Genomic DNA, 13629 nt, shown 5'->3' with positions numbered 1-13629 from the left:
CTTTGTAGGCTATCCAACAGGTTGTAGTAACTCATTCCCTACCACCCAGAAACTCTGACCTCAAATGACCACCAATACCATTCACCAAAACAAACACAAGTATCTGCAGCTCTGAAACAAAGGTACTCCTGCCTTTCACAAGGAATGATCTTCACCATATAAGATGGGAGCATTTCATTACAGCTTTAAATCTCACTGCAATATAGTCAAGTGTACTTATAACACATCAACATATAATTTAAAAGCTAGATCTGCATCACCAATATTCACCTCCTTCACCATTAAGACAATGCAAAACTAACTCCCAGTGCAAGCTTTTTTCCTGGGTTTAGAATCTTTCTTTTTCTAAGGCACTTGCATGTACAAGCACACAGGTCCATTCATTTATATAGAAATAAAAAATGATTATGTGGAAAACCTGCTTGTAAGTAGGAAGAAAAATGTGGTCCCTGCTAATTAGGTGATATATTTTACTACCTAATTTTTTTTCTCCAAATCCCCAAAACTTTTGTAATTTGGTATGTTACAGTGGGTTATATCAGGGAAATAGATATATATATATAGTTTTACAGAAATCATCTTTAAAAATAAACCCAAACAAAATCCAATGAAGGTAAACAGCCACAAGTTTTGTCAGTCATTGATATAAAGCAGTAGATACACTGAAGAACGTTCTATTATTAATACACAGTAAATTGAACTTTTTCTAGTATTTGACTTTCAGACAGCGTGGTTTATCCCTTTGATTCTGGAGTACAAGCAGGCTACTTTTAAGTAAAATAAGAGCAAGTGTATACAAATTAAGAGAAAACTGCAGGAGTTAGAATATACATGACTTCATGCAATACTATACTTCATCCCTAGAAACATACAAGATTTCAAAAGCCATCCCTTGTGGAAATACACTCTTCCAGAACTACTGAGAAAAAAAAAAAATAAATTTGTTACACTGCTAAGGTTTTCATAGGTGATCAAGATGTTGATTCAGCTTCTCCGCCAGCTACTGTTTGTCAAACCTTGCTCTCATTCACTGTTCAGAAGAGTTCTCATCCCAACAACAGGAGACTGCTTGGCACCAGTAAGGCAAATCACTTGGTACAGTTTTTACTAGGGTTAAATAAACCCATGATGTCAACCATCGCTTTTCGGATATTTTTTCCAAAACGATGAGAATCCTTTAAAAACAAACAAAAAAACCCAAAACCACTGTCAATCAGCAATTATCTTTTAGGCAAAAGAAAGATAATTTTAACATATTGTAATACTGGAGTACATGGAATTAAAGCACATATTTTATAAAAAACTGGGATTTTAAACCACAAAAATTTTAATGCTATACAAACTGACCCAGATTTACGCTATTATTGACTAGTGAGTTCTTCATTGTTCATTTACTTCCCTGCAAACAGAACTGAGATCATCTCATCTTGAAATCAGCTGAATCTATAGCTGTTACATTAAAACAGGCAGGGATTGGTACTGTCTTTTTAGACAAGATTTTGTAAAAGCTAATTTTCAGAAAGCAATTGGTTATCTGGAAAGTGGGCCACTAATGACCCAGAAGAACTGAAAGAGGGGAAAAATATTTTTGATTTGAGATCCTATTAAGAGTCATTAAACTTTTGCCATTGAAAAATTAACAAGAAGTATTGAAAAGGAAAATCACAATTATCTAAGTGTAAGCCAACTATGAACTTGATCTGGTTATTCTAAGCATCAGATTAATGGTACAAGGAAGAAATTAAGATTACAAACATAGATTAGCTATATTGCATGACGTACTACAAAGAACCTACTAATATCAAGGCCATGCACAAGAAATGCTATGTTCAGCTATATAATCCCAAACAAACTCAGGATGTTTATTAAAGTTATAAAAATCTAAAAGGAAAAACTCAATTGAAACTCCCTCAGAGCAGGCCTATCTACAATATTAAAATAATTAGTATTATTCTAATATTTTTTATAAATTAAATAGTCACAGATTACAATTTATTATTCTTTATTATTTAAATAAAGAATTTATTATTCTTTATTATTTAAACCAAGAAGATTAAAAGAATAGGAAGCCTAAGTTTACTCTGTCTGTACAACCACAGGACAGAAACAAATCAAAGCAAAAGTGTAAGAACAATGAACAGGAGACACCCATCTTACTGTTTATGGGACAGATACGAGTTATTTTGCATGAGTTCTAGGGAGCTACACATGTGTAAAGATGACCTTGGGCCACGTGTGTAAGTGGAACAGAATACTGTTGCTTTGGTTCATTAAACTACTAAATTTATACAGGTGGAGACAAAAAACCCCAACAAAACAGTGTATGTTGAGAAAGAAAAAATGCATTATAACTGTATGCTGCAAGTCCTAGTAATAATTTTTTTTGGACAAGAACAGTTTTACAATCAGATTATCAGGACAGATTTATTAAACCACAGGGAAGGACTGACTCTTACCGTCTCAGAACAAGATATTTTGCTGGAGACATGGAAATGGATGGAATTTTCATCCAAGATAATATAAGAAACACCATAACCATCATCAGCCACCTAGAGAGAATAAAGAAGAGGAAATCAAGTTCTAAACTTTTTCCTTCCATTCCCAAATTTTCTTATTAATAATTGCACAGTTCTTACTGTATAGTTTTTAAAATCAGTTGCAATTTCTCAGGTGAAAATTAACCTTCCATATCTTATACACTATTTCTGAAGACTGATTCCACTTAAGGAAACAGTTCCAGTCTCACTGAAGCGCACAGAATTGACATTTCCCAAATATATGTCTGCACTCTTTCTCAAATTTAGTGTTCTGAAATAGAATACTCATTCAAAGACCTTCTATCAAGGTCTGGTCCTAAGCAGTTACACAGTTTCAATGCTTATATAGAAAGGAATAAAATAGTTCAGTTGTATACCTAGATAACCTGTTTCATGGAATAACTCAGCAGATGAAATAAATATGGTATATAAATATGGACAAGACTTGTAATGAAAAGGTGACCAAAGGTCAAGTCCACAGCAAAGATAAGTTTCTGAACACCTGCACCAGGAGCAGAGCCTCTGGTATGATTTCAACATTATGAGCCCTAACTGTCCCAAGTCTCGGTCTGAGGTTACATTTAAAGAATGTCTGGTAAAGGTGCACAAGGCCATGGCACCCAGAGGTCCTGCAGGAACTGGCGGATGAAGTTGCCAAGCCACAAGCTGTTGTCATATTTGGTAAGTCATGAAAATCCAGTGTCCCCACTGGCCAGAAAAGGGGAAACATAACCCCCATTTTTTAAAAGGGAACTCTAGATCTGTCAGTCTCAGCTCTGTGCAAGATCATGGAGCAGACCCTGTGGGAAACTGCTCAGGCACATGGAAAATAAGGACAAATTTGGTTGCCTTCTACAAGAGGGTTACAGTGTTGGTGGTTAAAGGAAGTCCAATTGATGCAATCTACCTGGACTTACACAAAGCATTTCACAACCATCCTTGCCTCTAAATTGCAGAGACATGGATTTGACAGATTGACTGTTTGGTGGATAAGGATATTTGCATTCAATGTCTCAATGTCCAAGTGGAGACCAGAGACCAATGGCATTGCTCAAGGTTCAGTACTGAGACCGGTGCTGTTTAACATCTTTGGCAGCAACATGGACAGTGGGACAGAGTGCACCCTCAGGAGTTCTGCTGATGACAGCAAGCTGTGTGGTGCAGTCAACACACTGGAGGGAAGGGATGGCAGCCAGAGGGACAGGCTTGAGGGGTGGGCTGTGCAAACCTCATGAAGTTCAAAAGGCCAGGTGCAAGGTCCTGCACATGGGTTAAAGGAATCCCCAGCACAACTACAGGCTGGGTGGAGAACGGATTGAGAACAGCCCCAAAGAGCAGGGCCTTAAGGGTATTGACTGATGAAAAGCTCCACACTTGCAGCCCTGAAAACCAATTGTATCCTGGACTGCATCAAAAATAATGTGACTCTCCCCACTACTCTTCTCTCATGAGACCCCCATCTGGAGTACTGAGTCCAGATTTGGGGTTCTCAGTACGAGGCATGGACCTATTGCAGTGAGTCGGGCAGGGCCACTAAGGGAATAGGGGCTGGAGCATCTTTCTTATGACTATAGGCTGAGAGAGTTGAGCTTGTTCAGCCTGAAAAAGAGAAGGCTCTGGGGAGACCTTACAGTGGCCTTCCAGTATGTCAAGGTGACCTGCAAGAAAGCCGCAGAGGCACTGGTTACGAGGGCATGGAATGAGGCCAAGGGGCAATGACTTTAAACTGCAAGAAAGTAGATTTAGGTTAGATTAGATATAAGAAAAATTCTTTAATGTGAGGGTGGTGAGGCTCTGGAACAGGTTGCTGAAAGAGGTGGTAGATACCCCTGGTTCCCTGGGAGCGTTCAAGACAATGTTGGATGGGGCTTTAGGCAACCTGATCTAGTGGAGGGTATCCTTGCCCATAGCAGGGGGACTGGAACTAGATCTTAAAGGTTCCTTCCAACCCAAACCATTCTATGGTGATTCTATAAACAGACTACTGTGCCACTATCCTCCTTCCTCTCTGTGCTAACTCAAAGGTTCACAATCTTCAAGTGCATTCTAGCTTCAAAAACTACTGAAAGATGTATCAGAAATATCAATAAATAAATAAAACTAAGTCCACAATAAACAACTTCCAGCTTGACAATCGGATTTCTGTGTGGCAAAGAGCAGTCCTGTGATGCCTGTCAATAGACATGTTTTTTGAAAACAGATTAAACTGTAGCCTCATAAAGTCTGCTCAAGAGATCCTGCTAACAATGATATTATAACCAAATGTAAAGAACAAGTGCAATATGATTACCTTTATAAAATCCAGCCCTAAAATTTAATTTAAGTAGTAAGGCATTTGTCACTAATAATACCATAATGTACAGAAGCTCTGGGTATAGGTAATGCAATAAAAGTCCCCACTTTATCAGATCTTTCTGCCATGGAGCTCTATACCACATTGGGTAACTGTGTTTCCTTAAGAATAATCCATGCTTGTAGTGGGATATGAGGAAAAGATGATGCAGATTTTTCTGAGCACATCCCCACCATGGGAAATCATTAAACACATGTGTTTAAAAGCTTGTGTTGCAAAATTAATGTGCAACATGAGGTATTACATATCTGAAGTTTTTAGATTGGCATATTCAAAATACAATTGTTTTTAAAGGGGTACTTGTACTTAGCAAACATACCGGTCCAAATCCTCCACCACTAGATAACATCTCAGGGTTCTTCTTTAGATCAATGTGTTGCTGTGGCGTCTGACTTGTGGACAGCCTCCAAGGCTCTGACAAAACCTTTATTAGATATGGAAGAAATGTGAACAAGTATAACATCCTGCTTAAGAACATAGCACTTTCTCAAGAACTAGTCAAGGTAAGTTAAAAAGCACTTAATAAATCAGTATTAAGGATAACTCCAGTTCCCATTTCTATGGAATGAACTATTTGTTCATTCAAGGTTAAAAGAAACAGCTAAACTTGTCCTGATATGCAAATCTTAACGGTTAATATATGGTTAATGGTTAATAATGGTTAACATCTTAGTCATGTGAGTTGTAATTTGACGTCCTCAAAGAAAATTAAGGTTCTTCCCATTGAAATGCTATTTCAAAAGAGATTAATCTGGTCTGTAGCCTGGTAAATTCTGCATAACAGGTCTTGTTAACAAGATCATTAACGGCCATATTCAAATCCTGGTAAGATACTACATCAAGTCAGAAGCTTGTAAAAATCTCTAATAATACACATGTATGTTGAAAGTTTGTGGAAGCTGTAAGAAAGCTGTTTTATTTTTCTTAGTCAGTATTCTCATTTAGGAGGGCAGGCAGATAAATGTGAGTAGCTTTATTTGGAGGCAAGTTGGAACACATTTTTATTAATCAGAGAACATGAACAAGTGCAATATAATTACTTTTGTAAAACCCAACCTTAAAATCTAGTTTAAGTAATAAAGCATTTGTCTTGGTAATAAGCAGTGACATTAATGTTCTACACTGAAAAGAAAACAAAAACCCCTACAATAATTTGCAATATACAGTTCCTTTAACTCACAGAAAGTGATTTTGTCACAGTTCCAAAAGAACACTTGGCCTCTGTTGTACTGCCTTAAAAATATGTAAAAACCACAGCAATCAATCCTGGTTTTGAAATACTTTCTCACAATCCTTAATAACATGTATTATACTACAAGTTCACATAAAGCATTACTACAGGACTATTAGTAATTGCATATCTAAAGCAATATGAAACTAACTTGCAAGCTACCAGCATTGCTAGCTAAACTTAACTTACCATTTTTCTTAGGAAAACCAGAGCTCTACAAGCATGTAAGCAGATACAACACTACATAAATAAAGAATTATTTACTGTAGTTAATAGCTATCATTAAAAGTCACTTACTTCCTTAAGGAAAGGAGAATCTACAGCAAGGTACTTGGACACAACGTAAAGGCAGAAGAGATGGCGGTCAATGCCAGCACCAGTCATGGCGAGACGGTATAAGTGCTGGTGCTTGGCAGCAGCACGCCGGAAGAACTTGAGCTTCGTTTCATTCTAATAATGAAAAAAAAAAGATGAAGAAAAAACAAGAATCAGTTAAGTGAACTGGGTGGAAGATGGTGGTACAGAAACTAAGTTCCAGCAATGGCTCTGAAGCCTAGAGCACTTAAGGGTCAAGTTCAAGACAATGCATGCAACTAACACAAAATACTAGTATTCCCTGGTTTTTCAGCCTCATGTATTCAGTTTCAGTTATTAGCAAGTGCCAACTATTACCTGCTGTAAATAGTGCATAATGAAAACAAATTTGTGTTCTAAATACAGTCTAACCCCAGAATCAAACATGACTACAACTTTAAGTTTACTACATCGTTATATACTTGGTTTCTACAGACACTGGTCTTACAAGTTATAGAAAAGCAAATCTCAGCATGAATTAAGAAAAGCTGGAACTGCAGCAGCCATTTTATCAGTCAAACTGACAACAACAAAGGTACTGGGGCCCATCAACAGTAGTCATTTTTTAAAAGCCTTCTCTTAAGAGCTCAGGAGCAGGCAGTTGTGAAGTGTTTCACGTTAAGCAAGCAATGCAGAAGGCCTGCTTGGCTGAGTAGGGTTGATGTTCTAGAACTGTTGTGGTTTAACCCCAGCCAGCAGCTAAGTACCATGAAGCTTCTTGTTCATTCCACCCATAGCAGGATGGGGGAGAGACTCAGAAGAGTAAAAGTGACAAAACTCAGGCACTGAGATAAAGACAGCTTAATAGGTAAAGCAAAGGCCATATACACAAACAAAGCAAAACAAGGAATTCATTCACTCCTTCCCATCAGCATGCATGTGTTCAGCCATCTCCAAGAAAGCAGTGCTCCATCATCTCTAAGTTATTTGGGAAGACAAATGCCGTAACTCTGAACATCCACCCCCTTCCCCCTTCTCCACATATTTATATGTTGAACATGTCATATGGTATGGAACATCCCTTTGATCAGTTGGAATCAACTGTCCCAGCTGTGTCCCCTCCCAACTTCTTGTGAACCCCCAGCCATCCCACTAGCCAGGTGGTACAAGAAGCAGAAGAGACCTTGACTCTGTGTAAGCACTACTCAGCAATAACTAAAACAACACTCAAGACTACAGACATGCTGTTTGCCACTGTAGGAAGAAAATGTGTACCCAAAGCTTCATTAGATTTCAAGATGGCCAGCATGGTGAAGGACAACAAAAAGGGCTCCTCACAAATAGGAATGCAGACAAAGTAGAGATTTACTACCTCCTTCTCTTCTAATACTGATGAATAGTCCTGGGATACTCAGAGCCTGTGCTGGAAGACAGGCTAGGGAAGTGATAAACTCCCAGACAATTCTGACTTGCTGTTTAAGCTGGAGGCACATGAGTCTGAGGTCTGATAGGATTCATCCCAGGGTACTGTATGAGCTGACCAGTGTTACCATGAGACCTGTCTCTGCTGTTTTTTAATGATCTGGAGAGTTCCCAGTTACATGGAAGCTGGAAAGAGTAACCTGAATTTTCAAGAAGAGTAAGAAGGAAAACCTTGGCAATTCCAAGCCTGTCAGTCTCGATTCAGTGCTGCCAAAAGATAATTCTGGGAGTTATTGAAAAAACAATTGAGACAATGCAGTCATTGGCCACAGCCAACACGGGTTCAAGTCCTGTTTAACTAACTTAGTTTTTTTCTGACAAGGTCATCCATCTAGCTGATCAAGGGAAGCCAGTAGATACAGGGTTCTGGAGATTTTAGCAAAGCTTTGGTAACTGTCTCTCATAGTATCTTTCTGGGAAATTGTCCAGCATACAGCTAGACAAGAGTAGCTAATAATATGATGGGCTGATGGCTCAAAGTTCTGATAAATGGAGTTCCATCAGGCTGGCAGCCAGTCATTAGTGGAGTTTCCCAGGGCTCCAATTTTAGGGCTAGTGATCTAAGTTTTCATAAAGTATCTGCATGCAGGAGTTGAATGAACATTAAGTATGCCAAGGATACTGAATTGGGAGGAGCTGTGGACTCTCTTATGGGGAGAGAGGCCTTACAGAGAGATTTGGATAGACTAGAGAGCTGGGTAATCACCAGCCATACAAAACTGAACAAAAGCAAGTGCCAAATTCTTTATCTGGGATGGAGTAATCCTGGTTCTATTTACAACCTGGTGGATGAGAGGCAAGGGAGCAGCCCTGCAGAGGGCAAGACTCATGAGGAACAGCTGAGGTCACCCCTCATCGAAGAAACTGAACAAAGTCTACAACTTCTTCAAGGGGAGAAGTAAGAAAATTAACTCTATCCTAGCCAAACTCAGGATATGTACATATGACATGTTGACAGGGCTGCATTTCCAGAGTTGCACTAGTATGATCGCAGCTCCCAGTACAGCATAGAGAAATCCAGGTGGATTTTGCCTACATAGAACTTTCAGAAAGAGGAGGAAGATAATTTCTCTCTCTGTCTATGCATCTATATTCTTGCAGTAACATGTATTCATAGAATCATAAGGCTAGAAAGAACCTCAACTATTTGTTTAGGCTTTTCTGCCCTAGGAGCTCAGCCACCAAAACTCTTTCCTGAGAAATTATTATGTAATTTACTTTTAAAGATTTTAAAAGTGAAAACAGTTATCTGTTTTCAGGCTTCTCACTATTTTCCTCCTACTCATTATCCTTACTAGCAGAAATTTAAATCCATTACTTATTGGGTCAGAGAACAGATTGTTCCCATCTTCTCTGCAGCAGCTTTTTTATTCTCTTCATCACAACCTGGCTCCCTACCTTTTCCACAGCCCTCTCTTTTTTTAGACTCGGCAGGAATAATTAAGTTCAGACTCTTCTCATAGATCCCCTCCAGCAGTTTCTAACCACCCCTCTTGCTCTCTTTTAAATACTCTCCCATCTATCCATACCTCAAAGTGTGGTGTGCAAAAGTAGTCACATCACCCCAGCTAATGCTGTACTAGACAAGACAAGAGACAACTAAAAATGAAGGGCAAGACTAAAGTGAGGGCCCTATTTTTCAATGGCATAGCACTGGATGGGCTATGTCAGTGTTCAGATAGTGACTGTTTTGTCCCAGATCTTTTTTGTTAGAACTTCTATCCATGCAGCTGTTACTCAGGCCTTGATGCAATACCTTGAGTATATTTCTATTTAACAAAATCCTCTTTTTCAGGTCAAATTTTTATTGAATCTGAAGAACTGGAAATCCCCTTCACCTTAGCAAAACCTGCAAACATAAAGATTTATTTAATCAGCTGTATCTGTGAAAACTGTGACTAGCAGTGGATTAAAGAGCAGACAGTCCTCAAGATGACTGTCCTCCACCATTCCGTTTTCACAGCAAACATTTTAACCAATATTATCCAAGTTTTCCAAACCAAGAAGTTTTCTTCTACAGCAGCTTCCTTTGTTTGCTAATCAAAATGTAACACGGAAGATTAAAAAGACCACTGAAATCAACATGTAAGAGCAACTACTTATTTCCCATGAATAATACTTGCTTCCCTATTGGAAAGAAAAGCCTAACTGGTACGAGGTTACTTGGTTTTGCAAGTCTGAGTTTTTACAAGTCACAAATATTTTCTGAGTCACCTCAGTTTTCTGGAGTTTGGGAACAGTGAAGAAAAAAAAAAAGGCATATATGGCTAAATTACTGCCATTCTCTTTTGCCACATTCATAGAAAACGTGGACAATTACTTCACGCAGTGCTTCCTTCCTAAAAAACAAAGGCATAACTCTATGTATTAAAAAATATTTGGATACATATACCTTGTAATAAACAGATGTGCCTTACGGATTGTATAAGGCAACAGCACATGAACTTACACTTTCATTTGGGTCTTCCATGGCTCGAACAAAGTTACACGATTCAACAGTACACGAACGGACAGTTTCGGTCCTGCCTTCTCTGAACAAGCGTGTCATGGAGGCTTCATATGTTAAAGAAAATTTTCCCATGTCCTGGAAAAGGGAAAAAGAACAACTTGAAGGTTTAGCCAGACTCAGCCCCTTTTTCTTAATCAACAGGTCAAGGTAAGCATGAAGGATGTGAATCACTCCACAAATTAAAAACTCAATGGTTTTTAGTAGCCCACCATTAGCAGCCTTATCTAAAGAAAATACAAGCAAAAATAAAACTATTAGTAGTATTGTGATAATGCTAATAGAAAAACCAAGCTGGCAAGGTCAGGCTTCTTCAGTTCACAACAGAAGTTGATTTAAAGACTATCAAAAACTATTTCAAAGTTCAGTGGCTTCCTAGTTAGCATACCTGTGCTAAGTAACTAAGAAAAAGGTAACATCCTTGAAAGTACTTGCAGTTAAACATTTAATAGTATGAAGAAGCACACCAGTATTTCAGCAAGAGCTGAAAGCAGTCTACAAAATCCAAGGAGCGTGGCTTCCCCATTTCTTGTATGTGTATGCAATTAACAGATTAAAAGTTGCCAAATAATAGTTTATCTAACATGTTAGCAACTCTTACCTGTCTAAAACATACATCAGAACAGACTGTGAAAGTCTGTTCAGTTTTAGATTAAGAGAATGGATGTTCAAAATAAGAGATGAGTGGGTAATTTAATTATTTGCAATGTAGCTACCCTAACTTAAAAAAAAAAACAACCCTAAAAAAAAAAAGACTAAATAATGATAGCAGGCAGGAAATTTGGATTCTTTGAAGCTGGAACAGTGTTTCAACTGTGACAACGTGAAAGAAAAATGAAAAACATTCATGTTGCTACACTGGTGTTTTCTGAAAGCACATTACAGAAAAAGTTGAATAAATAACAGAAGAAAACACAAGTAGGCATTTCTGTTAATCCTGTTAGGGAGTGTTCATGACTACTGAATTAAGGATTACTCCAAACTAGAAGATAAATTTAATGTCTCTTGGATTATAAAACACAGCACCTAGAAATTTCATATCTACTTCTTTCAAGTCCAAGATGCCTAGGGATAGACCAACTAAGCAGAAGAGCAAAACTTGCACGAGTATCAATACAACAACCTTTGGAAAACTAATTTCCAGCCAGAAATCTGTTTAGGGTTTGTAGCAACTTCCATTAAAGGTCTTTAATAAGCTTGCATAGGCAGTGCAAGATTAAAGTACTTTACACAGTCACATGTTTTAATCACAAGCATGCTGTACCAAATTTAATGAGACACTATAAGCCAGAAACAGTCTGTTGTTCTTACCCGATAGTGAGCAAGCTGCAGGGCAAGTTGCACGAAGGCATCAGGGCTGGTTTTTGCTTTCTTTATTTCTCCCTTTCCAAAAGGATCAAAGAGAAACGAATAGAACTCCACATCATCTGCCAGAGCTACAGCAGTGCTCAAAGACCTCTCAATCACTTCTTGACACTAAAAATAAATAAATACATACATATACACACATATATGCATACATTCGATGGCATCTGAGAGAACTGTTGAAAAAGCACAAGTATTTTTAATCGATAAATAAAAAACGCTGCCTTTATGCATGCCAGGAACATAATTATCTAAAGAACTTCCCTTTAGAGAAAGAGAAGTTCGAATTCAAAAAGCTAATAAAGGTTTTAAGCCAATATACAATTACACAAAGGCACTTGTGACAATAATAATGAAACCTCAGTAACATAAACTTTAATAGTTGCTATTTAAAATAATTTAACATAGGTGGTAACTTATTTTTGACATGTTGCCAACCGTTAAACCTTTCAGTAAAAAGTTGGCTTTTCCTGGCCATAATTTTTGAAGTGTGACATTGAAACTCCCTGGTATCTTTTTAAGTATACTGAGGAATGTCCACACATGCAACTCATGTTACAGGACTCAAAGGAATTTCAAGCAGTTTTTTAGGGTTACCGGTAACTACTTAAATGATTTGAATGCTCAAGAAAAGAGGAGATTCTTCCTCAAACCACTGGCTGTTCTGTACTTACTTCTTCTGGAATTTCCCACTGCAGTTTGGTAGGAAGAGGAATATTTTTATTGGTGTCTCCTTTACAATGCCCATCTTCTGAATAGCCCAATTCCAGATACTCAGTTGCCATTACATTCTGTAAAGAACAATATATCTTCAGAATTGCAACACATTACACATCACTGTAGAACTAGGATTTCATTGTGACATCAATACAACCCATTTCCAGTACATAGTGAAACACAATATACAATCCATTTCCAAATACTGAAAACAACTGCAAGTGAAGCCCTCTGGCATTTTACTTTGTGTTCTGAGTGGGAAGAATATCACATATGCATAAACTCCTATTCAATTACACTGGTGCATTTTGTCAGATACTACTAAATTAATAAAATATTTCAATTAAATACCCACCTCAAACTCTCTAGTAGTAAAAACAAAGTCAATCTGTGATTTTACAGCCTTTGTTCAATTTATATTCTAGAGAATTTTTGCAAGCTTGTCATTTGTCAAAACTTTTTCATCAAGAACCGGTTTATTTCAACATGTGTATCCCTGCAAGAATTTAGTAATTTTTAAGATTTGCATCCCACTCAAAATTGCAGTTTATTTTACATGTGCACTAGAGCCCTTGGGTAGGGAAGTAGTATGTTTGCAAAATGAACAATACCACCTCAACAAAGACAGAACAGGTCCTGTCTCACAGGATTTCATGCAACATCCTCAACGTAAAAAAAAACCAAACTAAAAAACCCCACAAACCCAGAATTATCAATAGATTTTATTCTTTTCAATATGGAAAGAAAAAGCTTTACAAAAAAATCAATTACATGTTCTATGTATATGTTTCTAATATCTTAATTTAATTTTCTCACATAATGGTCAGAACATGCCAGCTATGAAACACAGCTTAATCCATTATATTGTAAAACCAGAAAATCTACAAAAAGCTAACAACAGATACCTTTAGGAAATTAAATCCTACTTAGTTGGTTCATTTTCTGCTAGGAATTAAGATGAGTAAAATAAACTAATAGTAAGTACAGAGATATGAACTAAAGCATGTAACATCATTCATTAAAAGTAGCTCTTTTCCACTGAGCTAGTCTAAACTGCCCTGTCAAGTCAATCTCAAACCAATCCGGCCGCCTTTTCTCTCTGGTTAGAGAATGCAATGAGGATTTTTTTGTCTTACACACATGG

General features: G+C 37.6%; 1 protein-coding gene across 1 annotated transcript in view; it reads right to left on the bottom strand.

Moving 5' to 3' along the window:
• Nucleotides 1–519: 519 nt before the first annotated feature.
• CPT1A (carnitine palmitoyltransferase 1A) overlaps nucleotides 520–13629 on the bottom strand; it is a 28088-nt gene continuing 14978 nt past the window's right edge. Inside the window, exons 13-19 of the mRNA XM_084262658.1 lie at nucleotides 12443–12559; nucleotides 11715–11879; nucleotides 10347–10481; nucleotides 6419–6571; nucleotides 5210–5314; nucleotides 2457–2549; nucleotides 520–1175 (exon numbers count right to left, since the gene is read on the bottom strand). Coding sequence (XP_084118784.1) covers nucleotides 1089–1175; nucleotides 2457–2549; nucleotides 5210–5314; nucleotides 6419–6571; nucleotides 10347–10481; nucleotides 11715–11879; nucleotides 12443–12559 — 855 coding nt within the window. The 3' untranslated portion in view covers nucleotides 520–1088. The remainder of the gene's footprint in view (nucleotides 1176–2456; nucleotides 2550–5209; nucleotides 5315–6418; nucleotides 6572–10346; nucleotides 10482–11714; nucleotides 11880–12442; nucleotides 12560–13629) is intronic.

This window comes from Gallinula chloropus (genome assembly GCF_964237585.1).
Source record: "Gallinula chloropus genome assembly, chromosome: 4".
In the NCBI taxonomy this organism is placed as follows: domain Eukaryota; kingdom Metazoa; phylum Chordata; class Aves; order Gruiformes; family Rallidae; genus Gallinula; species Gallinula chloropus.
Note: the sequence above shows the minus strand (reverse complement) of the source record. Positions and strands in the feature narration are given on the sequence as shown.